At 46.6% G+C, this 27,564-nt stretch overlaps 1 protein-coding gene across 2 annotated transcripts in view; it reads right to left on the reverse strand.

Annotated features, from left to right (window-relative positions):
- The window catches only part of RIPPLY3 (ripply transcriptional repressor 3), a 50,909-nt gene that overhangs the window by 11,853 nt on the left and 11,492 nt on the right, over nt 1-27,564 (reverse strand). For both annotated transcript variants that reach the window (XM_077299387.1, XM_077299388.1), the window contains exon 2: nt 14,644-14,707. In XM_077299387.1, the coding sequence (XP_077155502.1) occupies nt 14,644-14,707 (64 nt within the window). The remainder of the gene's footprint in view (nt 1-14,643; nt 14,708-27,564) is intronic.

The following is a 27,564-nucleotide window of genomic DNA, read 5'->3' on the forward strand; positions in this document are numbered from 1 at the left end:
AAAATAAGCCCTCACATGGCCAAACAGACGGAAAAATAAAAAAGTTATGGCTCTGTGAAGGAGGGGAGCGAAAAACGAAAACGGAAAAACAAAAAATCCCAAGGTCATGAAGGGGTTAACATATATAGCCCATCTAATGTGATATGCTATGTCTAAAGTGAACGTTATGTCTAAAGCCAAGACTTGTTGTGATTACCTTGGTCTAAAGGTACCGTCACATTAAGCGACGCTGCAGCGTCGCTGTTTGGTCGCTGGAGAGCTGTCACACAGACCGCTCTCCAGCGACCAACGATGCCGAGGTCCCCGGGTAACCAGGGTAAGCATCGGGTTGCTAAGCGCAGGGCCGCGCTTAGTAACCCGATGTTTACCCTGGTTACCAGCGTAAAAGTTAAAAAAACAAACAGCACATACTCACCAGCGCGTCCCCCAGCCTCTGCTTCCTGACACTGACTGAGCTCCGGCCCTAACAGCACAGCGGTGACGTCACCGCTGTGCTTTCACTTTCAGTTTAGGGCCGGCGCTCAGTCAGTGTCAGGAAGCAGAGGCTGGGGGACGCGCTGGTGAGTATGTGCTGTTTGTTTTTTTAACTTTTACGCTGGTAACCAGGGTAAACATCGGGTTACTAAGCGCGGCCCTGCGCTTAGTAACCCGATGTTTACCCTGGTTACCAGTGTAAAATATCGCTGGTATCCTTGCTTTTGCTGTCAAACACGGCGATACACGGCGACCTAGCGACCAAATAAAGTGCAGACCTTCTAGCAGCGACCAGCAATTTCACAGCGGGATCCAGATCGCTGCTGCGTGTCAAATACAGCGATATCGCTATCCAGGTCGCTGCAACGTCACGGATCGCTGGCGATATCGCCTAGTGTGACGGTACCTTAAGGCATTATTTGTACCTACTGTTGATTTTCATTATTTGTTTCAATCGTAGTCTGAGGAAGGTCAAAGTCATTGACCGAAACGTCATGAATTTTGGATTGCATTTAAATAAATCCTAATTGCAAACAATTCGAGTGCCGGATTTTTTTGATCTACCAAAGATTCCAGGATGACCAGCCAACACCGAACAATGAACCTCAGAGATAACTCTACTAGTCCATCTATCAGGGACAAACAGCTTCTCCGCTGGACAACGGTCAGGTCTATCAGCCTGAAACTCCTGCAGCACCCGCCGCAAATCAGGGGAGATGGCAGACAAAATTACTCCTTCTTTGAGAATACCAGCCGGCTCAGGAACACCCGGAGAATCAGGCACAAAACTCCTTGAAAGGGCATCAGCCTTCACATTCTTAGAGCCCGGAAGGTACGAAACCACAAAATTGAAGCGGGAGAAAAACAGCGACCATCGAGCCTGTCTAGGATTCAACCGCTTGGCAGACTCGAGATAAGTCAGATTCTTGTGATCCGTCAAGACCACCACACGATGCTTGGCTCCTTCAAGCCAATGTCGCCACTCCTCAAACGCCCACTTCATAGCCAACAACTCTCGATTGCCCACATCATAATTGCGCTCAGCAGGCGAAAACTTTCTAGAAAAGAAAGCACATGGTTTCATCACAGAGCCATCAGACCCTCTTTGAGACAAAACAGCCCCTGCTCCAATCTCAGAAGCATCCACCTCGACCTGAAACGGGAGCGAAACATCTGGCTGACACAACACAGGGGCAGAAGAAAAACGACGCTTCAGCTCCTGAAAAGCCTCAACGGCCGCAGAGGACCAATTGACCACATCAGCACCTTTCTTGGTCAAATCAGTCAATGGTTTAACAACACTAGAAAAATTAGCGATGAAGCGACGGTAAAAATTAGCAAAGCCCAGAAATTTCTGAAGGCTCTTCACAGAAGTAGGCTGAGTCCAATCATAAATGGCCTGAACTTTAACAGGGTCCATCTCGATAGTAGAAGGGGAAAAAATGAAGCCCAAAAATGAAACCTTCTGGACTCCAAAGAGACATTTAGACCCCTTCACAAACAAGGAATTAGCACGAAGGACCTGGAACACCATTCTGACCTGCTTCACATGAGACTCCCAATCGTCCGAAAAGACCAAAATATCATCCAAATATACAATCATGAATCTATCCAGGTACTTTCGGAAGATGTCATGCATAAAGGACTGAAACACAGATGGAGCATTAGAAAGCCCGAATGGCATCACCAAGTACTCAAAATGGCCCTCGGGCGTATTAAATGCTGTTTTCCATTCGTCGCCCCGTTTAATACGCACAAGATTATACGCCCCTCGAAGATCTATCTTGGTGAACCAGCTAGCCCCCTTAATCCGAGCAAACAAATCAGACAGTAGCGGCAAAGGGTACTGAAATTTGACGGTGATTTTATTGAGAAGGCGGTAATCTATACAAGGTCTCAGAGAACCATCCTTCTTGGCCACAAAAAAGAACCCTGCTCCCAACGGTGACGACGACGGGCGAATATGCCCTTTCTCCAAGGACTCCTTTATATAACTCCGCATTGCGGCGTGTTCTGGCACAGATAAATTGAACAGTCGGCCCTTCGGAAACTTACTACCAGGAATCAAATTAATAGCACAATCACAATCCCTATGAGGAGGTAGGGCATTGGATTTGGGCTCATCAAATACATCCCGGTAATCTGACAAAAACTCAGGGACTTCAGAAGGATGGGAAGACGAAATAGACAACAATGGGACATCCCCATGTACCCCTTGACAACCCCAACTGGATACAGACATTGATTTCCAATCCAATACTGGATTATGGAGCTGTAGCCATGGCAAACCCAAAACGACCACATCATGCAGATTATGCAACACCAAAAAGTGAATATCCTCCTGATGTGCAGGAGCCATGCACATGGTCAATTGAGTCCAGTACTGAGGCTTATTCTTGGCCAAAGGTGTAGCATCAATTCCTCTCAATGGAATAGGATACTGTAAGGGCTCCAAGAAAAAACCACAGCGCCTGGCAAACTCCAAGTCCATCAAATTCAGGGCAGCGCCTGAATCCACAAATGCCATAACAGAATAGGACGACAAAGAGCAAATCAGAGTAACGGACAAAAGAAATTTTGGCTGTACCGTACCAATGGTGATAGACCTAGCGAACCGTTTAGTGCGCTTAGGACAATCAGAGATAGCATGAGTGGAGTCACCACAGTAAAAACACAGCCCATTCTGACATCTGTATTCTTGCCGTTCAACTCTGGTCAAGGTCCTATCACATTGCATAGGCTCAGGCTTCTGCTCAGAAAATACCGCCAAATGGTGCACATTTTTACGCTCACGTAAGCGTCGATCGATCTGAATGGCCAAGGACATAGACTCATTCAGACCAGCAGGCGTGGGGAATCCCACCATAACATCCTTAAGGGCTTCAGACAGACCCTTTCTGAAAATTGCCGCCAGGGCACACTCATTCCACTGAGTAAGCACAGACCACTTTCTAAACTTCTGACAATATACCTCCGCTTCATCCTGACCCTGACACAAAGCCAGCAAAATTTTCTCTGCCTGGTCCACTGAATCTGGTTCATCATAAAGCAATCCAAGCGCCAGAAAAAACGCATCATTACGCAATGCAGGATCTCCTGGCGCAAGGGAAAATGCCCAGTCTTGAGGGTCGCCACGCAGCAAAGAAATAACGATTTTTACTTGCTGAATGGGGTCACCAGAGGAGCGGGGTTTCAAAGCAAAAAACAGTCTACAATTATTTTTGAAATTCAGGAACTTAGATCTATCCCCAGAAAACAAATCAGGAATTGGAATTCTGGGTTCTAACATCGGGTTCTGAACTACATAATCTTGAATGCTTTGTACCCTTGCAGTGAGTTGATCCACACAAGAGGACAGACCTTGAATGTCCATATCTACACAAAAAACAATGATAACAAATAAGCTAGCAGAGACTTAGCTTTTGCTGAAGTAGACAGGTCATCTGAAAGATCCAAGAGAACTGAACCAGTACTAGGACATTGACAGCTGGCATCAAGTAACGATCTGAGTGGAGTTAAATAGAGCAGCCAGCCAAGGCCAAAACGAGATCAGCTGGAGAATGAACCTCAGACCCAGCAGCTCCACTCTCAGCCACCAGAGGGAGTCCATGAACAGAACTCGCCGAAGTACCATTCATAACCACAGGAGGGAGTTCGAGAACAGAATTCACAACAGACCACGGGGAGTGCATTATACTATATGGAGAATTATGGAGAGTGCATTTAACTATATGGAGGATTATGGGGAGTGCAGAATACCATATATAGGACTATGGGGAGTGCATTATACTACATGGAGGACTATATGGGGCCCATTATACTATATAAAAGGCTATGTGGTGGTTATTATAATATTTATGGCCATTATACTAATATATAATTATGGCCATTATACTGTATGCACGCAATTATACAATCCATCATATTGTGTGGAGGGCTGTATGTGGGGAGGGAGAGTGCAGGCCATTATACAGTGTGGAGAGGTGTGGGGCCATTATACTGTATGGAGGGCTGTGTGAGGGTCACAGTTGGGGGGGATCATGCTGTGTTGGGGTCACCATACTTTGCCTTGGGAGTTGGGGTGGGGTACAGTAGGGTCATTATACTGTGCAATGTGAAGGAATTCACCTGGGGAATACACTACTGTGTTTGGGGGCACTTTTGCTGGCATTGTACTTTATAGATTTAATTAAAGAGAAATTTAGGACCTCAGCAGGAGTAAAATTACTTTGTAAAGGCTGCATAGTTGTGAGATATGCTCTTCTGTGACCCGGACAAATATATATATATATATATATATATATATATATATATATATATATATATATATTTTTTTTTTTTTTTGGGGGGGGGGGGGGGGGTACCAATTAGAACTTCTGGTATTTAACACCATGATTTCGATGTACGCCCCTGTCTATGGATGTGACGGTCTGAGGAGCATATTCCTCAACTCATGTGGAAAGACATAAATCCATGCTATACATTCATTTATGCTCTGAATGTCACAGGTTATGATAAGTTTGTATCCCAGACTCTTCTATCTCTCTGGGATGTGAAGTTACCTTTCAATATCAGCAATTTCATGTCCATGATGCTGTGATCAGGGATACAAAAATGTTTGGACTCTAAAATAAATCAGTAAATTCTGAAGTTTATGAAGATATTTATAATCTAGATAATTAGAAAAAGATAGATAAATAGATAATAGATAGATAATAGAGAGATAGATAATAGATAGACAGATAGATAATAGATAGATAATAGATAGATAGATAGATAGATAGATAGATAGATAGATAGATAGATAGATAGATAGATAGATAGATAATAGATAGATAAAAAGATAGAATCGAACTCTCCTCCCACCTCTCATCTAACTTGCTCTTTGACAATCTACAATCTGGTTTCCGCCCCCATCACTCAACTGAGACAGCCCTGACCAAAATCACTAACGATCTACTTACAGCCAAAGCTAAGGGACAATACTCTGTACTCCTCCTTCTAAACCTGTCCTCTGCTTTCGACACAGTTGACCACTGCCTCCTACTACAGATCCTCTCCTGCTTTGGCATCAAAGACCTCGCCCTATCCTGGATCTCCTCATACCTCTCCAACCGCACATTCAGCATCTCCCACTCCCACACTACCTCCTCATCCCACCCTCTCTCTGTTGGAGTCCCCCAAGACTCTGTTCTAGGACTCTTACGCTTCTCAAACTATACATGTGGCCTGGGACAACTCATAAAGTCCCATGGATTCCAGTATGACCTTTATGCTGATGACACTCAGATCTACCTCTCTGGCACAGACATCACCTCTCTGCGGTCCAGAATCCCGGAGTGTCTATCAGTCATATCCTCCTTCTTCTCCTCTCACTTCCTCAAACTCAATGTGGACAAATCTGAACTCATAATTTTTCCTCCATCTCATAGATCTTCCTTACTCGACCTATCTATTGCAATTAATGACATCACGCTTTCCCCCGTACCAGAAGTCCGCTGCCTCGGAGTAACCCGTGACTCTGACCTGTCCCTCAAACCGCACATCCAAGCTCTGTCCACCTCCTGTCGCCTCCAGCTCAAAAATATCTCCAGAATCCGTCCTTTCCTCAACCGTCAATCTACTAAAATGCTTGTGCATGCCCTAATCATCTCCCGCCTTGACTACTGCGACATCCTTTTCTGCGGCCTCCCTGTTAACACCCTTGCACCTCTCCAGTCCATCCTTAGCTCTGCTGCCTGAGTAATTCATCTCTCTCCTCGTTACTTCTCCGCTTCCCCCCTCTGCAAATCTCTTCACTGGCTCCCATTCCCTCAGTGTATCCAGCTCAAATTACTAATACTGACCTACAAAGCCATCCAAAACCTGTCTCCTCCATATATCTCTGAACTAATCTCCCGATATCTTCCCTCACGTAATCTCCGGTCCTCCCAAGACCTCCTTCTCTCCTCCACACTTAAGGCCCCGTCTCACATAGCGAGATCGCTAGCGAGATCGCTGCTGAGTCACAAGTTTTGTGACGCAACAGCGACCTCAGTAGCGATCTCGCTATGTGTGACACGTACCAGCGATCAGGCCCCTGCTGTGAGATCGCTGGTCGTGTCGGAATGGCCTGGACCTTTTTTTGGTCGTTGAGGTCCCGCTGACATCGCTGAATCGGTGTGTGTGACACCGATCCAGCGATGTCTTCACTGGTAACCAGGGTAAACATCGGGTTACTAAGCGCAGGGCCGCGCTTAGTAACCTGATGTTTACCCTGGTTACCAAAAAAAACAAACAGTACATACTCACCATCTGATGTCCGTCAGGTCCCTTGCCGTCTGCTTCCCACACTGACTGAGCGCCGCAAAGTGAAAGTGAAAGTACAGCACAGCAGTGACGTCACCGCTGCGCTCTGCTCTCACTGTACGGCGGCACTCAGTCAGAGCAGGAAGCAGACGGCAAGGGACCTGACGGACATCAGATGGTGAGTATGTACTGTTTTTTTTCTTTTGGTAACCAGGGTAAACATCGGGTTACTAAGCGCGGCCCTGCGCTTAGTAACCCGATGTTTACCCTGGTTACCCGGGTGCTGCAGGGGGACTTCGGCATCGTTGAAGACAGTTTCAACGATGCCGAAGTCGTTCCCCTGATCGTTGGTCGCTGGAGAGAGCTGTCTGTGTGACAGCTCCCCAGCGACCACACAGCGACTTACCAACGATCACGGCCAGGTCGTATCGCTGGTCGTGATCGTTGGTAAATCGCTATGTGTGCCGGGGCCTTTATTCGCTCCTCACCCAACCGCCTCCAAGACTTCTCCCCAATATCCCCCATCCTCTGGAATTCTTTGCCCCAACACGTCCGACTATCAACCACATTCGGTTCCTTCAGACAGAACCTGAAAACCCACCTCTTCAGGAAAGCCTACAGCCTGCACTGACCCCGCTGCCTCCTCACCACTACTGAAGCTACCGCCTCACCAACACCGGAGCTCCTGCAACCCTCAACCTATTGTCTCCTTCCCCATAATCCTGCAGAATGTAAGCCCGCAAGGGCAGGGTCCTCGCCCCTCTGTATCAGTCTGTAATTGTTAGCTTGTTTACTGTAAGTGATATCTGTAATTTGTATGTAACCCCTTCTCATGTACAGCACCATGGAATCAATGGTGCTATAGAAATAAATAATAATAATAATAGATAGATAGATAGATAGATAATAGATAGATTGATACACAGATAGACAGTGGCGTAACTACAAAGTTATGGGCCCCGGTGCGAACTTCCAAATGGGGCCCCCCCGCCATAAAATTCAATGTAACCCCCATAGAATACAATGCAGCCCCCCTCATAGTATAATGCAGCCCCTCCATACAGGGGCAGTGAGAAAGACACGAGCAAATGGTGATGAGGGGGCAGGGGAGAGGGCACAAGGGGGCAAGGAAGACAGGCACAAGGGGACACATGGGGGCTAGGAGGCAGGGGAGAAGGTTACAAGGGGACTAGTGGGCAAGGGAGACTGACACAAGGGGACAATGGAGACTGACACAAGGGGCACACGGGGACAAGTGGGCAAGGGAGACTGACACAAAGGACACACGGGTACTAGTGGACAAGGGAGACTGGCACACGGGGACACAGGGACTAGTGGGCAAGGGAGACTGACACACAGGGAACAGTGGGCAAGGGAGACTGATACAAGGGGACTAGTGGGCAATGGAGACTGACACAAGGGGACACACGGGGACAAGCACAAGGGGACACATGGGGACAAGGGACTAGCACAAGGGGACAAGGGAGACAGGCATAAGGGGACACACAGGGACTAGTGGGCAAGAGACTGACACAAGGGGACAAGGGATACAAGCACAAGGGGACACACAGGGACAAGTGGGAAAGGGAGACTGACACACAGGGACTAGTGGGCAAAGGAGACTGACACAGCCCGAACAGTGGTATATCCAGCACAGCCCGCACAGTGGTATATACAGCACAGCCCGCATCTCTCGCCCCCCCCCCCCCCCCCCCGAGAATGCCCCCACAGTCCAGTAAAAAAAAAAAAACACTCTCCTTACCTTTCCTCTTGCCAGCGTTGCTTCCTGCTCCGGTCTCAGGCTCGGCTGCAGTCTGCCCGGGACACAGCAGGTGCGCGATGATATGACGTCATCGCGCACCCGCAGTGTCAGAGGCAGAGCGGGGAATGATGGGAGAGGAGCGTCTGTAGACGCTCTCTCCTCCGTCATTGCATTCAACTGTACCGGCGTCATAGGCGCCGGTATAGTTGAATGCGACGGCAGGGGGGTGAGTTGGCGGCGGCGGGGGGGAGGCGGATCGAGCTACCCATGACTGGCACCGGCTCTTCTGGCATTTGCCAGAAGTGCCTGATGGCCAGTCCGGCCCTGCTCTGACCTGCCGGCCCTGGGCCCTTGACCTGCCGGGCCCGGTCGCGATGGCGACCGCTGCAACTGCGGTAGTTACGCCCCTGTCCATACTGTACAATGGCCACACATAGTGCTCCATACTGTACAATGGCCACACATGATGCTCCATACTGTACAATGGCCACACATGATATTGCCTACAGTATAATGGCCACACATAGTTACTCCTACACACGTGGCTGAGCTCCGTACACATTGCACATGCGGCTCCCCTCCGTACACCTCGTACAGACCCGGCTCCGCTCTGTACACCTTGCACACACGGCTCCGCTCTGTACACCTCATACACGCGACTCCGGTCCGTACACCTCGTACACACCCGGCTCCGCTCCATATACCTCGTACACACCCGGCTCCGCTCCATATACCTCATACACACCCGGCTCCGCTCCATATACCTCATACACACACGGCTCCGCTCCGTACACCTCATACACACACGGCTCCGCTCCGTACACCTCATACACACCTAGCTCCGCTCCGTACACCTCGTACACACACGGCTCCGCTCCGTACACCTCATACACACGTGGCTCTGGTCCGTACACCTCGTACACACCCGGCTCCGCACCATACACCTCGTACACACACGGCTCCGCTCCATACACCTCGTACACACCCAGCTCCGCTCCGTACACCTCGTACACACCCAGCTCCGCCTTGTACACCTCATACACACACGGCTCCGCTCCATACACCGCATACACACCCAGCTCCGCTCCGTACACCTCGTACACACCCAGCTCCGCCTTGTACACCTCATACACACACGGCTCCGCTCCATACACCGCATACACACCCAGCTCCGCTCCGTACACCTCATACACACGCGGCTCTGGTCCGTACACCTCGCACACACCCGGCTCTGCACCATACACCCCCAGCTCCACTCCGTACACCTCGTACACACCCGGCTCCGCTCCGTACACCTCATACACACCCAGCTCCGCCTTATACACCTCATACACACCCGGCTCCGCTCCGTACACCTCATACACACCCGGCTCCGCTCCGTACACCTCATACACACCCGGCTCCGCTCCGTACACCTCATACACACACGGCTCCGCTCCGTACACCTCATACACACCCGGCTCCGCTCCGTACACCTCATACACACACGGCTCCGCTCTGTACACCTCATACACACCCGGCTCCGCTCTGTACACCTCATACACACCTGGCTCCGCTCCGTACACCTCATACACACACGGCTCCGCTCTGTACACCTCATACACACACTGCTCTGCTACATCCACACAAACCCCTCCTGACCTCACACAAAAGCTTACCCTCCTCCAGCACTGCACTACTGTCCTGCACTACACGGAAGCCCTTGATCATGTGACTCCGACTCCTCCCCTCCTGTGACCTCATCACAGGTCCTGTGTGCACAGAGCAGCTGCAGCCATAGTTGTGTGCGGCTCTCTGCGGTGGAGGGGCTCTGCTGCGGGACAACTGCAGTCCCACCCGTGATCGCGCATGCACTGAGAGCCTGCACGTGCACCAGGGCCTGTAAAGAAGGTTTATTTAAAGGGCCGGCGGCCCATTTTGTAGCTCAGAGTTCTTAGGGGCCCGCCCAGTCTGCTGGACTGGAGGGGCCCCTAAGACTGCGGGCCCCGTCGCAATTGCGACCCCTGCGACCGCGGTAGTTACGCCCCTGCAGATAGATAATAGATAAATAGATAGATAGATGATAGATAGATAGATAGATAGATAGATAGATACATCATATAAGTGTGGAGCAATGAATTAATTCAGAATTGAACCAGAAGGGAACTGAAGCTTGGGCTGATAAATGGCAAATGAGCTTTAATGGGGATAAATGTAAGGTCATGCACTTGGGTAGAAGCAATAAGATGTATAACTGTGTGCTTAATTCTAAAACTTTGGGCAAAACCGTCAATGAAAAAGACCTGGGTGTATGGGTGGATGACAAACTCATATTCAGTGGCCAGTGTCAGGCAGCTGCTACAAAGGCAAATAAAATAATGGGATGTATTAAAAGAGGCATAGATGCTCATGAGGAGAACATAATTTTACCTCTATACAAGTCACTAGTTCGACCACACTTAGAATACTGTGCACAGTTCTGGTCTCCGGTGTATAAGAAAGACATAGCTGAACTGGAGCGGGTGCAGAGAAGAGCGACCAAGGTTATTAGAGGACTGGGGGGTCTGCAATACCAAGATAGGTTATTACACTTGGAGCTATTTAGTTTGGAGAAACGAAGACTAAGGGGTGATCTTATGTTAATGTATAAATATATGAGGGGACAGTACAAAGACCTTTCTGATGATCTTTTTAATCATAGACCTGAGACAGGGACAAGGGGGCATCCTCTACGTCTGGAGGAAAGAAGGTTTAAGCATAATAACAGACGCGGATTCTTTACTGTAAGAGCAGTGAGACTATGGAACTCTCTGCCGTATGATGTTGTAATGAGTGACTCATTGCTTAAATTTAAGAGGGGACTGGATACCTTTCTGGAAAAGTATAATGTTACAGGGTATATACACTAGATTCCTTGATAGGGCGTTGATCCAGGGAACTAGTCTGATTGCCGTATGTGGAATCGGGAAGGAATTTTTTCCCCAATGTGGAGCTTACTCTTTGCCACATGGGTTTTTTTTTTGCCTTCCTCTAAATCAACATGTTAGGGCATATTAGGTTAGGCTATGGGTTGAACTAGATGGACTTAAAGTCTTCCTTCAACCTTAATAACAATGTTATTATGTTACTATGAACTGGGTAGTCACAGTATCAATGTTTCTATTTGTTTTCACTCTGACCCCTATAATCTTTCACTTTCTACTAACCCCCCTAATCCCTACACCTAGTAATGAACTGGTTATCTCTCCCTCCATCCTCCCCATCCATCTCACCTCCTCCTCAGATCTGTTCCTCAACATACAATCCTCTGTCTCCAAGCACAGACAGCCACCTCATGCCCTCTCCTGCTCCCACCTGCTAACACTTTCTCTGCTCTTCCTCACTGCTGGTGATATTGCTCCAAATTGTGGTCCTCCTCAGCACATCGCCACAGTCATTGCTACCTCCCATCCACGCTCTATCACAAATTTCCGTAACCTCTCTAACCTTATACCCATTTTCCCTGCCCCCGCTTCCCCAGTCCCTCTATCAGGAGCTCTAAGGAACGCTCGCTCTGTCTGCGACAAACTTTCCTACATCCATGGCTAGTTCATTACTAACAAACTTTCCTTCCTCACTATCACTGGCTCACCCCCTCTGACACAGCCTCTCCAGCTGCACTTTCGTATGGTGGATTCCACCTTTCCCACACCCCCCGCCCCAGCAGCAAGCATGGCGGAGGAGCTGGTTTTCTCCTGTCAGATAACTGTCCCTTCACCCAAATCCCACTGCCACCCTCTGTTACCCTCCCTTCCTTTGAGAGCCAGCCACCACTTCAGCACCTGGCTAGATCATTTTATCTCCGCTGACATCCCCACTATCATCTTGGGTGACTTCAACATCCCCTTGACACTTCCCTCTCAGCTGTCACTAAACTTTTTTTTCTCCTTCGGCCTCACTCAATGGTCTTCTGCAGCCACTCACAAAGATGACCACACACTGGACCTCATTTTCACCCGTCTCTGTTCCCTATCTAACCTCTCTAACTCACCTCTCCCTCTTTCTGACCACAACCTACTCACATTCTCTTCCCTCTCCACTCCCTGTCTACAATCCCCACCCCACAAACTTGCACAGCCTCGCAGAAATCTTAAAAACCTCGATCCACACTCACTCTCTGAATCCCTTCTCCCTCTTAGGCTACTTTCACACTAGCGTTGTGTGACGTACTTCGCAATGCGTCGTTTTGGAGAAAAACGCATCCTGCAAAGTTGCCCGCAGGATGCGTTTTTTCTCCATAGACTTGCATTTGCGATGCATTGCGACGGATTGCCACACGTCGCATCCGTCGTGCATCGTGTTTTGGCGGACCGTCGGCACAAAAAAAGTTCCATGTAACTTTTTTTGTGCGTCGCGTCCGCCATTTTCAACCGCGCATATGTGGCCGAAACTCCACCCCCTCCTCCCCAAACATTACAATGGGGCAGCAGATGCGTTGAAAAACTGCATCCGCTGCCCCGTTGTGCATTTATTTCACAACATGCGTCGGTACGTCGGGCCGACGCATGGCGACGGCCCCGTACCGACGCTAGTGTGAAAGTAGCCTTACAGACATAAGTTCCCTACACAATGCGGATGCCGCTGCCACTCTATAACACCACAATAGCTGCAGCTCTCAAATCGCTTGCCCCTCTCACACATACCAAAGCTCGCAAAATCAACAGACAGCCCTGGCACACCAGCCTGACCAAAGAACTGATGCAGGCTTCCAGGGCTGCTGAGCACCGACAGAAAAGACCCCACTCCAGTGAGCACTTCACCACATTCAAACAGTCCCTTACTACCTTTCAAGACCAAACTCACCACAGCAAAACAAACCTACTTCTCACCTCTCATATCCTCCCTGTCTCACAACCCTAAACAGCTATTCAACACTTTCAATTCTCTCCTCCGTCCCCCCAGCACCCCCTCCCTCTAAACTCATCTCAGCTGAAGACTTTGTCTCATTCTTCAATCAGAAGATTGATAACATCAGAGAAAGCTTTGGCCTACAACCCCCACAACCCCTCTTCCTAACTGCTCAGCCCACCTCTTCAAAACCAACTTCTCCACCATTACAGAAGATCAACTTTCCGCTCTACTCTCAAGATCACATTTCACCAACTGTGTTCTTGACCCGATCCCATCCCACTTCATCCCAACCCTAACCCATCTCTTCAACCTATCACTAACAACTGGTGTTTTCCTGTCATGCTCAAACATGCCTCAATCACACCCATCCTCAAAAAGCCCTCTCTTGACTCATCCTCTCTATCTAGCTATTGCCCCATATCACTTCTCCCCTATGACTCAAATCTACTGGAACAACACATCCATTTCGAATTGTCCTCCCACCTCTCTTCCCATACAAAGCCATCCTGTCTCCTCCATACATCTGTGACCTCGTCTCCCGGTACTTTCCTGCACGCAACCTCCGATCCTCACAAGATCTCCTTCTCTACTCCCCTCTTATCTCCTCTTCCCACAATCGCATACAAGATTTCTCTCGCGTATCCCCCCTACTCTGGAACTCTCTACCACAACACATCAGACTCTCGCCTACAGTGGAAACATTCAAAAAGAACCTGAAGACCCACCTCTTCCGACAAGCCTACAACCTGCAGTAACCACCGATCCACGAAACCGCTGCATGACCAGCTCTGTCCGCACCTACTGTATTCTCACCCATCCCTTGTTGATTGTGAGCCCTCGTGGGCAGGGTCCTCTCTCCTCCTGTACCAGTCGTGACTTGTATTGTTTAAGATTATTGTACTTGTTTTTTTATTATGTATACCCCTCCTCACATGTAAAGCGCCATGGATTAAATGGCGCTATAACAATAATAGATGATAGATGGATAGTTAGATAGATGGTAGATAATAGATAGATAGATAGATAGATAGATAGATAGATAGATAGATAGATAGATAGATAGATGATTGATAGATAGATAGATAGATAATAGATATATAATAGATAGATAATAGGTAGATAGTAGATAATAGATAGATGATAGATAGATAGATAATAGATAGCTAGATGATACAAAGATAGATATTAGATAGATAATAGATAGATAGACACGAAATAGAATGATAAGTTTAGTAGTTATTAGCGCTTACCAGCTTTTCCAGTGTGTCTGACTCCCTAGATGAGAACAGCCACGGCCTCCATAGAATTTGGTTACTGTAAAGTAGAGGGAGATGATGAGCAGGTCCAGTGAAACAATCCTTATTTTATTTTCACAATTACATATAATTCAGTCATTGATCCTCGGTGTGGTAGCAGAGATTAACCCATTATACAATAATAACGTTGATTTATCAACTGTACAAGTTGATCTCTCTATCTATAGCATCTCTCAATAGATAGAGTGGACATTAATTGACCCGTGAGACCCAAGTCCACTATATTTCGCTCTATATCTCTTGGGAGGCCGCCTAATTGATATATGTAAAGAGGCCCGTTATATGCCCTGGAGGTCTGACACCCAAAATTGATGATCCCTGTTCTGCTTCATTCCCTTATTGTCCATCTATCTATTTATCTATCTTTTATTTTTTGATGTATGAGAATAATACATTGATTTGGATTTTTTCTATTAGACTTTCATCTGTTTTTTTTTGTCCACGAGTCCATTTTTAACTATCCATAGGCCATCCATTTTTCTATGCAAAACAAAAGTTTTCCAAAATTCTCCCAGAGAGTAAATAGCAGAACACTTTTCACTTTTTCAGTAGACCTGGAAGTTCCGCCTTAAGTTGTTATTTGTATCTAGTTTATAGAGACCTAAGTCAGTGACCCTTAGACTCTTTGCCTCAGAAGTGCTATTTTATTTTTCCGTAGCAGATAGATAGAAAGATAAACAGATAAAAGAGCAATTTCCAAAAAAACTGTGACACTGTACAAAATGTAAGGAAAACAAAAGTGGAATGATATCGAAATCTCTTCTCACCATGTATTATTCACAGCAGAACATCAATCACAGATCAGAAGATGAACGTTGGACAATTTCCATTTCATTTTAGAAAATTAATTTGTTTAGAAATTTATGGCAGCAACACATCTCATAAATGATAGGACTGGGTAAAGAAACATCATTCAGAACGTAAGTTGAACTAATTAAAAACAGCTGGAGAGTCAACTTTCAACTAAATCCCAGACTGTGTATAATAAAGCCATGTTAGAGAGGCAGAGTCTCCCAGAAGCAAACATGGTCAGAGATCACCGATCTGAGTACAACTGAGTTTAGACGTTGTGGAACAATTTCAGAAAAATGTTCCTCAACAGAATATTGCAAAGACTGTGAATATCCCACCATATACAGGGCATAATATCATGAATATATTCAGAGATTCTGGAGAAATCCATGTGCACAAGGGACAAGGCCGACAGTAAATATTGGATATTTGTCATCTACGGGCCCTCAGGCGGCACTGCATTAGAAACAGGCATGATACGGCTGTACACATCACTGCATGGGCTCAGGAATAATCCAGAAATCATTGTCTGTGATCACAGATCTGTACAATCCACAAATGTAAGCTATAGTTCTATAATACAAAGAAGAAGCCAAATATCAACACAATCCAGAAACGCTGCCGTCTTCTCTAGGCAAAAGCTCGTCTATAATGGACGGCGGCAAAATGGAAAACTGTTCTGTGGTTGAAGGAATAAAAATGTGAAATTTATTATGGAAACCACAGACATCGTGTCCTGCGGACTCAAAAGCAGAGGGACCATCCAGCTTGTTATCATCGCACAGTTCTGCATCTCTGCGGGGCATTAGTGCCTATCAAGGCTGGCTCCAGGTTCTCCTGGGCTACGGGCGAAAGAGTTTCAATGAGCGCCTTTAAGAATTATGAGCACCACATATTCCTCCACACAGTATTATAGGTACCATATAGTCCTCTGTACAGTATTATGAGCACCACATAGCAATCCATACAATATTATAGGTACCACATAGTCATCCATACAGTATAATGGGTCCCACATAGTGCTCCAGTCAGTATTATGGGCCCCACATAGTCCTCCATACAGTATATTTGTACTACATAGTCCTCCATACAGTATAATGGGTCACACATAGTCCTCTGCACAGTATTAAGGGCACCACATAGTCCACAGTATTATAGGTACCACATAGTCCTCCATACAGTATTATGAGCACCACATAGTCCTCCATACAGTATTTTTGCACTACATAGTCCTCCATACAGTACTATGGACACCATGTAGTCCTTCATACAGTATTATGGGTCCCACATAGTGCTCCATACAGTATTATGGGCCCCACATAGTGCTCCATACAGTATTATGGTCCCCACAAAGTGCGCCATACAGTATTATGAGCACCACATAGTCCTCCATACAGTAATATGAGTACAACATAGTTCTCCATACAGTATTTTTGCACTACATAGTCCTTCATACAGTATTATGGGCACCACATAGTCCTTCATACAGTATTATGGGTCCCACATAGTCCTCCATGAAGTATTATGGGCACCACATAGTCCTCCATACAGTATAATGGGTCTCACATAGTCCTCCATACAGTATAATGGGTCCCACATAGTGCTCCATACAATGTTATACGTCCCACATAGTGCTCCATACAGTATTATAGAACACACATAGTACTTCATACAGTATTATGGGCCCCACATTGTGCTCCATATAGTATTATGGGCCCTACATAGTGCTCCATACAGTATTATGGGCCCTACATAGTGCTCCATACAGTATTATGGGCCTCAGACATTGTTCCACACAATATGATGGGCCCCCTATATTGCTCCATACAGTATGATGGACCCCCTTATATTTCTACACAAGGTAAAATTGGTCTCATATATTGGCTTGAGAAAGGTCCACATCCTGGACTGAAACGTCGCACATGGGCCAATAAACCACATTTATTTTTTCTATTGGAGTGCTGCCTTCATTTTTCTGGATAATAGATAGATAGATAGATAGATAGATAGATAGATAGATAGATAGATAGATAGATAGATAGATAGATAAAGCACTCTATAGGAGCCAAAAGACAGTATATGGAAACACTGAAAACATTGAATCTAAGTTGTGTTATTATTCAGTAAGATGTAGTTACAAAAATAAAAGTTCTTAGCGCATAAATTGGCCAATTCATGTATGCCCATCAACCATGGCCAGGTGACCTACCTCTGATGGGTCCCTGTTCTACTGTACATGCCACTCCTGAGCTATCAGTCTACAGTTACATGGACAAACATGTCTGTTCCGGGCCATGAGCTTACAATTTATGGGCAAGAAGTGATTGTCCATTTAACTGCTTAGATTCAATGTCTTCAGTATTTGCACATACAGTATCTTGGCTTATATAGAGTGCTGCTGTGTTTTCTTTTTCTATATAATGCAGCTGTTGAAGCTTGCACCTGTTCACACTTAGGAGGTGGTGGTCAGTTTTTTTTCCTCTATAGATAGATAAAAGATAGATAATAGATAGGCAGATAGATAATAGATGATAGATAGATAGAAGGATAGATATATATGATAGATAGATAGATAGATAGATAGATAGATAGACAGACAGACAGACAGACAGACAGATAGATAGATAGATAGATAGATAGATAGATAGATAGATAGATAGATAGATAGATAGATAGATAGAGTCACTTACTGGGCTGCTAGGTGCAGTTTTGAAAAATCCCTGTCTTCTGTACTGCAGATGAATGCTGAACTCTGTATAATCTCCCCCACATTTTGATTGGCAGCTTTCTGTGTACACTGTGCATAGGCATTAGTGGTGGGGGAGGGATTATACAGAGCTCATGAATATGGACGACTACCTTCTACTCCTCTTCTGATAATCTGCTGATAAAACAGTGATTTTATTAAAACTATTAAATCATGGTGCTGGCAGATTAGGCGGTAAGAAGTTACCTGGAGATAGATAGATAGATAGATAGATAGATAGATAGATAGATAGATAGATAGCGAGAGAGAGAGAGCGATAGATAATAGATATGTAACAAGGTGGCACGGGGTGGTAGTCGTGGGTGAGTTCACTAAGCAACAGTCAGTGAGCAACCCAGCACCTTGTACATGAAAAGATAAAGTCCCTTGTACTGCATGTGCAGCATGCACCACAGCACACTCACAGGCTCTGTCAGATTCCCCTCAGCTGCTGCCATGTCAGCTCCGCATTCATGAGTTCCACAAATCATTTCAGAGACGAGGTCTTTTTCCAACAGTTTAACTTTACTAGACAGCAGCATATTCATCTCACAGACAGCACAGTTCAAACACGGAGACATCTTCTTATCTGCATTCTTCACATCAGCAGCACAGTTCACACAGGGCAATGTTTCCTGTACTTTCCCTTCCTCTGCCATACGGGCAGACTCTAGTATCTCTGTCATTTCTCTCTCTTTACTCTCGGCGTTCACGGCCGTACCTCTAGCCAGACCCTGTCCTGTCTCCGCTTTCCTTTCCTTTGCCATCCGGGCAGCATCTTTGGACAGTTTGTGTCCCATCTGTACCTTCAGCATCACCAGTTCCCTGTCAGTCCCTTGTACGGTTCCAACAGGGAAAGGTACCGGGACAGCTATCTCAGCTGCTCCCACCCCGGTCTTAGACCCCGGATCCTTCTTGGGCATGGTCCTGTTGAGCTGGTGCCCGACTGCACTATTCTTCAGCCGGCGGCGCCCTTACTGCCATCTGCAGACTTATCCCCCACAGCCTGTAACTGTCTCACTGTATGTGTTCTGCCCCTTGGGCAGACTCCCAGAACCAGGAAGTGTCTGTCCTATATCTCCCTGCTCTGTGCTGCTCTACTCTGTGCCCCTCCCATCTGCTTAACTCCTTGCTGCCTATGTCTAAAGTAACACTCTTATCTATCCTATTCTCTATCTCTAACGTGCCCCCTCTATTCTAATCCCCCTATGGTCCTATACTGTCCCTAAGCTTACACACAGTGTATAACAAATGCATCACATTGCAATACATCACACACATTAATGAACATTAGGGAACATCACATTAGTGAGCATGAATAGCTGTCAGGGTGCCGCACGTGACACATGAGCTCAGTGTTCAGGAGACAGGAAGCACACGAGGGTCACTGCCACCTCCTTACAGATAGATAAATAAACGATAGATAATAGATATATATAGTAGATAGATAGATGGAGATAGATGATAGATAGGTCACTTTTTTCTATTTTTATCTATTTATCTATCTATCGTAATTAACGACATCACGCTTTCCCCGTGTGAAGGAAACCCAGATTCCTCCCACGTCACCAATCCGTGATGTAACTACACAGGCACAGCTCTCCGGCGCCCCCTTTGTCTCTCAGGTCAATAAGGGAACTGCACCTGAACAAATGACCGCCGGTGAGATTTCCCTGTTACCCACGCTGGGTATTCTAAGATTCGCAATCAGAGTAAAAGGACCAGCCCAAAATTAATTTATGATTTAATTGCCTTAAGGGCGCACTAGGTAATTACAAAAATATACAGTAAAAATATATCAAGAGTTACAGTCAGAGTAAAATATAACAATAATTATACAAGGCTTAAAGGTATAAAGCTGGAGGTCAATTTAGCATTTTGAAGGTCGCTTGTGGAAGCCGGAGGGCTCTGCGCTCCACAGGTAGACAGCTTAGTTGCCGGGCAGCCCCCTGAAAGTGTGTGCTTGCCCCCCTCTGACTGGCCTGCCCTCTTTCGTAGTTCCTCAGTTAGTCATCTTCTTCTGTGTGTGTGTCACTCTCCAAGTGTCCTCAGCTCTTAAACCTTCCGTGTCCCTCCCCCCTGTAACTGGGTGGGGGCTAGCAATCTCCACCCCTCAGCTTCCCTTCCAATATCTAATAAATGGGATAACTGCTCCCAGGGTGATCGGATCAGTACACAGGCAGTACCAGCGCATGTGGTTTGTTCTGCCGGTCGTACAGGGATCAAACCTGGACCCATTCGGTCGCTGTGGGAGGCTGATCTCCATATCTCAGGTTCCAGAACTCCCACGGACCCGGGAGTTGCACTGTCAGATGCACAATTTCTTTAGGGCGAGGGGGATATTTTTTATGAGCCTGTACCTCGGACGATGCGACCATAATTCATGATTCCATGTTGGAGAAGGTTCGACTGGAAGGCCACAATAGACGTGTATCCTGTGGCCACTTGACATGCGTGCTTTAATGGAGCCCCCAGGCAACTTCTTGTCCCGTGCTGGTGTGGCTTCCTCATTGAGCTTTGAAGTACCTTCTGCCTGCTACACTGAGCTTAATTCCATTACCATGCTAAAAGGAACTTTATTCATGAGAAATGATGGGGGCCAGGAGTGCTCATCTCTGCAGACCTGTGACCAGGAGACAAAATGGAGTCACGCCAATCTCTGTTAGCATGCCCGTTGTTGTGAAATTGGATTCTGGGCTCCCCCGGTGGCCACTTGTGGAATTTAACTTGTGTGCATCATCCCCTCTGTTCACCTGCTCCTATCAGGATGTGGGAGTCGCTATATAACCTTGCTCCTCTGTCAGTTTCATGCCGGTCAACAATGTAATCAGTAGCCTTTCTGTGCTTGTTCCTGCTACTAGACAACTCCCAGCTAAGTTGGACTTTTGTCCTTGTGTGTTTTTGCATTTTGTTCCTGTTCACAGCTGCTGTTTCGTTACTGTGTCTGGAAAGCTCTTGTGAGCGGAAATTGCCACTCTGGTGTTATGAGTTAATGCTAGAGTCTTAAAGTAATTTCTGGATGGTGTTTTGACCATGAAAGTGCCCTTTCTGTCTTCATGCTATCTAGTAAGCGGACCTCGATTTTGCTAAACCTATTTTCATACTACGTTTGTCATTTCATCTTAAATCACCGCCAATATATGTGGGGGCCTCTGTCTGCCTTTTGGGAAAATTTCTCTAGAGGTGAGCCAGGACTGTCTTTTCCTCTGCTAGGATTAGGTAGTTCTCCGGCTGGCGCTGGGCATCTAGGGATAAAAAAACGTAGGCATGCTACCCGGCCACTTCTAGTTGTGCGGCAGGTTTAGTTCATGGTCAGTATAGTTTCCATCTTCCAAGAGCTAGTTCTCATATATGCTGGGCTATGTTCTCTCGCCATTGAGAATCATGACAGTTTGACCGGCCCAAAAAAGGGTTAAATTACTGGCTGAGAAAGGAGAGAAAAAAGAAGTCTGCTACAATTTTTTTTTTTTTCCCTCTAGTTCTGAGTGTGCTCTTAATTGAATCACTTGCTAGTCTGCCTATACTGCAGCCTTCCTCTCTTCCTCTCCTTCTAATCCTTGAATGGCTCTGTGTTCACCTGTTTCAAATGGATCTTCAGAGTGTAGCTACAGGTTTGCATAATCTCGCCACAAAGGTACAAAATTTGCAAGATTTTGTTGTTCATGCACCTATGTCTGAGCCTAGAATTCCTTTGCCTGAATTCTTCTCGGGGAATAGATCTCACTTTCAAAATTTTAAAAATAATTGCAAATTGTTTTTGTCCCTGAAGTCTCGCTCTGCCGGAGACCCTGCACAGCAGGTCAGGATTGTAATTTCCTTGCTCCGGGGCGACCCTCAAGACTGGGCTTTTGCATTGGCACCAGGGGATCCTGCGTTGCTCAATGTGGATGCGTTTTTTCTGGCCTTGGGGTTGCTTTATGAGGAACCTCATTTAGAGCTTCAGGCGGAAAAGGCCTTGATGTCCTTGTCTCAGGGGCAAGATGAAGCTGAAATATACTGCCAAAAATTCCGCAAATGGTCTGTGCTTACTCAGTGGAATGAGTGCGCCCTGGCGGCGATTTTCAGAGAAGGTCTCTCTGATGCCATTAAGGATGTTATGGTGGGGTTCCCTGTGCCTGCGAGTCTGAATGAGTCCATGACGATGGCTATTCAGATCGATAGGCGTCTGCGGGAGCGCAAACCTGTGCACCATTTGGCGGTGTCTACTGAGAAAACGCCAGAAAATATGCAATGTGATAGAATTCTGTCCAGAAGCGAGCGGCAGAATTTTAGACGAAAAAATGGGTTGTGCTTCTATTGTGGTGATTCAACTCATGTTATATCAGCATGCTTTAAGCGTACTAAGAAGCCTGACAAGTCTGTTTCAATTAGCACTTTACAGTCTAAGTTTATTCTATCTGTGACCCTGATTTGTTCTTTGTCATCTATTACCGCGGACGCCTATGTCGACTCTGGCGCTGCTTTGAGTCTTATGGATTGGTCCTTTGCCAAACGCTGTGGGTATGATTTGGAGCCATTGGAGGCTCCGATACCTCTGAAAGGGATTGACTCCACCCCATTGGCTAGTAATAAACCACAATACTGGACACAAGTGACTATGCGTGTTAATCCGGATCACCAGGAGGTTATTCGCTTTCTGGTGCTGTATAATCTACATGATGTTTTGGTGCTGGGATTGCCATGGCTGCAATCTCATAACCCAGTCCTCGACTGGAGAGCTATGTCTGTGTTAAGCTGGGGATGTAAAGGAACTCATGGGGACGTACCTTTGGTTTCCATTTCATCATCTATTCCCTCTGAGATTCCTGAATTCTTGTCTGACTTTCGTGACGTTTTTGAAGAACCCAAGCTGGGTTCACTACCTCCGCACCGGGAGTGCGATTGTGCCATAGATTTGATTCCGGGTAGTAAATACCCTAAGGGTCGTTTATTTAATCTGTCTGTGCCTGAACACGCTGCTATGCGAGAATATATAAAGGAGTCCTTGGAAAAGGGACATATTCGTCCTTCGTCATCTCCCTTAGGAGCCGGTTTTTTCTTTGTGTCTAAGAAAGACGGCTCTTTGAGGCCGTGTATTGATTATCGACTTTTGAATAAAATCACGGTTAAATATCAATATCCGTTACCACTGCTTACTGATTTGTTTGCTCGTATAAAGGGGGCCAAGTGGTTCTCTAAGATTGATCTCCGTGGGGCGTATAATTTGGTGCGAATCAAGCAGGGGGATGAGTGGAAAACCGCATTTAATACGCCCGAGGGCCATTTTGAGTATTTGGTGATGCCTTTTGGTCTTTCAAATGCCCCTTCAGTCTTCCAGTCCTTTATGCATGACATTTTCCGCGATTATTTGGATAAATTTATGATTGTGTATCTGGATGATATTCTGATTTTTTCGGATGACTGGGACTCTCATGTCCAGCAGGTCAGGAGGGTTTTTCAGGTTTTGCGGTCTAATTCCTTGTGTGTGAAGGGTTCTAAGTGTGTTTTTGGGGTTCAGAAGATTTCCTTCTTGGGATACATTTTTTCCCCCTCTTCCATCGAGATGGATCCTGTCAAGGTTCAGGCTATTGGTGATTGGACGCAACCCTCTTCTCTTAAGAGTCTTCAGAAATTTTTGGGCTTTGCTAACTTTTATCGTCGATTTATTGCTGGTTTTTCTGATGTTGTAAAACCATTGACTGATTTGACTAAGAAGGGTGCTGATGTTGCTGATTGGTCCCCTGATGCTGTGGAGGCCTTTCGGGAGCTCAAGCGCCGCTTTTCTTCCGCCCCAGTGTTGCGTCAGCCTGATGTTGCTCTTCCTTTTCAGGTTGAGGTCGACGCTTCTGAAATCGGAGCTGGGGCGGTGTTGTCGCAGAGAAGTTCCGACTGCTCCGTGATGAGACCTTGTGCTTTTTTTTCCCGTAAATTTTCGCCCGCCGAGCGGAATTATGATATTGGGAATCGGGAGCTTTTGGCCATGAAGTGGGCTTTTGAGGAGTGGCGTCACTGGCTTGAGGGGGCCAGACATCAGGTGGTGGCAGGGCCGGACTGGCCATAGGGCACTTCTGGCAAATGCCAGAAGGGCCGGTGCCAGTGGTGGGCCGCTCAATCCGCCGCCCCCGCCGTCGCATTCAACTATACCGGCGTATAGACGCCGGTACAGTTGAATGCAATGATGGAGGAGAGAGCGTCTACAGACGCTCCTCTCCCATCATTCCCCGCTCTGCCTCTGACACTGCGGGTGCGCGATGATGTCATATCATCGCGCACCTGCTGTGTCCCGGGCAGACTGCAGCTGCTGAGACAGGAGCAGGAACCAGGAAGCAACGCTGGGCACGAGGAGAGGTGAGGAGAGTTTTTTTTTTTCTGGACTGTGGGGCCATTCTCAGAGGAGGTGAGGAGAGGAAGAGAAGAGATGTGGGCTGTATATAGTTCTCTGTGGGCTGTGCTCTGTGCTGTATACTGCTGTGGGCTGTATATAGTTCTCTGTGGGCTGTGCTCTGTGCTGTATACTGCTGTGGGCTGTATATAGTTCTCTGTGGGCTGTGCTCTGTGCTGTATACTACTGTGGGCTGTATATAGTTCTCTGTGGGCTGTGCTCTGTGCTGTATACTGCTGTGTGCTCTGTGCTATATATAGTACTCTGTGGGCTGTGCTCTGTGCTGTATACTACTGTGTGCTATATATAGTTCTCTGGGCTGTGCTCTGTGCTGTATACTACTGTGTGCTCTGTGCTATATATAGTACTCTGTGGGCTGTGCTCGGTGCTGTATACTACTATGTGCTATATATAGTTCTGTGGGCTGTGCTCTGTGCTGTATACTACTGTGTGCTATATATAGTTCTCTGGGCTGTGCTCTGTGCTGTATACTACTGTGGGCTGTATATAGTACTCTGTGGGCTGTGCTCTGTGCTGTATACTACTGTGGGCTGTATATAGTACTCTGTGGGCTGTGCTCTGTGCTGTATACTACTGTGGGCTGTATATAGTACTCTGTGGGCTGTGCTCTGTGCTGTATACTACTGTGGGCTGTATATAGTACTCTGTGGGCTGTGCTCTGTGCTGTATACTACTGTGGGCTGTATATAGTACTCTGTGGGCTGTGCTCTGTGCTGTATACTACTGTGGGCTGTATATAGTACTCTGTGGGCTGTGCTCTGTGCTGTATACTACTGTGGGCTGTATATAGTACTCTGTGGGCTGTGCTCTGTGCTGTATACTGCTGTGGGCTGTATATAGTACTCTGTGGGCTGTGCTCTGTGCTGTATACTGCTGTGGGCTGTATATAGCTCTCTGTGGGCTGTGCTCTGTGCTGTATACTACTGTGGGCTGTATATAGCTCTCTGTGGGCTGTGCTCTGTGCTGTATACTACTGTGTGCTCTGTGCTATATATAGTACTCTGTGGGCTGTGCTCTGTGCTGTATACTACTGTGTGCTATATATAGTTCTCTGGGCTGTGCTCTGTGCTGTATACTACTGTGGGCTGTATATAGTACTCTATGGGCTGTGCTCTGTGCTGTATACTACTGTGGGCTGTATATAGTACTCTGTGGGCTGTGCTCTGTGCTGTATACTACTGTGGGCTGTATATAGTTATCTGTGGGCTGTGCTCTGTGCTGTATGCTACTGTGGGCTGTATATAGTTCTCTGTGGGCTGTGCTCTGTGCTGTATATAGTTCTCTGTGGGCTGTGCTCTGTGCTGTATACTACTGTGGGCTGTATATAGTTCTCTGTGGGCTGTGCTCTGTGCTGTATACTACTGTGGGCTGTATATAGTTCTCTGTGGGCTGTGCTCTGTGCTGTATACTACTGTGGGCTGTATATAGTTCTCTGTGGGCTGTGCTCTGTGCTGTATACTACTGTGTGCTGTATATAGTTCTCTGTGGGCTGTGCTGTATATAGTACTCTGTGGGCTGTGCTGTATATAGTACTCTGTGGGCTGTGCTGTATATAGTACTCTGTGGGCTGTGCTGTGTATAGTACTCTGTGGGCTGTGCTGTATATAGTACTCTGTGGGCTGTGCTGTATATAGTACTCTCTGGGCTGTGCTGTATATAGTACTCTCTGGGCTGTGCTGTATATAGTACTCTCTGGGCTGTGCTTTATATAGTACTCTGGGCTGTGCTGTATATAGTACTCTGGGCTGTGCTTTATATAGTTCTCTGTGGGCTGTGCTGTATATAGTTCTCTGTGGGCTGTGCTGTATATAGTTCTCTGTGGGCTGTGCTGTATATATTACTTTGTGGGCTGTGCTGTATATATTACTTTGTGGGCTGTGCTGTATATATTACTCTGTGGGCTGTGCTGTATACTACTGTGTGGACTGTGCTGTATACTTCTACGTGGGCTGTGCTGTATACTACTGTGTGGTCTGTGCTGTATACTACTGTGTGGTCTGTGCTGAATACTGTGTGGGCTGTGTTATCTACTACGCGAGCTGTGCTATAGTATGCAGGCTGTGCTGTATACTATGCGGTTTGTGCTATATAATATGCGGGCTTTGCTATATACTATGGGGAGTATATTATATTCTATGGGGGAGGCCATGTTATGTACTATGTGGCTGTGTTATATACTATTGTGGGGGTATATTATATTCTATGGGGGAGGCTGCGTTATATACTATGGGGGGCTGCATTATATTCTATGGGGGGCTACATTATATATTATGGGGAGGTGGGCTGTATTATATTCTATGGGGGTTACATACTCTGGGGTGGCTGCATTATACTCTGTGGGGTGGCTGCATTATACTCTGGGGTGGCTGCATTATACTCTGGGGTGGCTGCATTATACTCTGGGGTGGCTGCATTATACTCTGGGGTGGCTGCATTATACTGTATCGAGGACTATGGTGAATACGTTATACTATATGAAGAACTATGGGGTGCATTATACTATGGGAAGTGAATTGTACTACATGGATGACTGTGGCGGTGCATTATACTATATGGAGCACTATGAGGATTGTATTATGCTATATGGAGGACTATGAGGATCGTATTATGCTATATGGAGGACTATGAGGAGTGTATTATACTATGTGGATGACTGAGCCGTGTATTTTAATATATGGAGGACTATAGGGAGTGTATTATACTATATGGAGGACTATGGAGCACATTATAATATATGGAGGACTATGGGGTGTATTTTACTAAACAAGTAAAATGCTGCATATTCGGATTGTTTTTGCTGGAACAAAAAGCCTTGTTGTCAGCAGCACATTGCCAGTGTAAACTGTAGATGTGCTGCTGAAAACATGATACTGTATGGTGATCTGTTAGTGATCTATTAGTGATCGTTCTGTCTCATCATTATTCCTCAGCTGGT

The sequence above is a fragment of the Ranitomeya variabilis genome, chromosome 3 (assembly GCF_051348905.1).
Source record: "Ranitomeya variabilis isolate aRanVar5 chromosome 3, aRanVar5.hap1, whole genome shotgun sequence".
NCBI lineage: Eukaryota > Metazoa > Chordata > Amphibia > Anura > Dendrobatidae > Ranitomeya > Ranitomeya variabilis.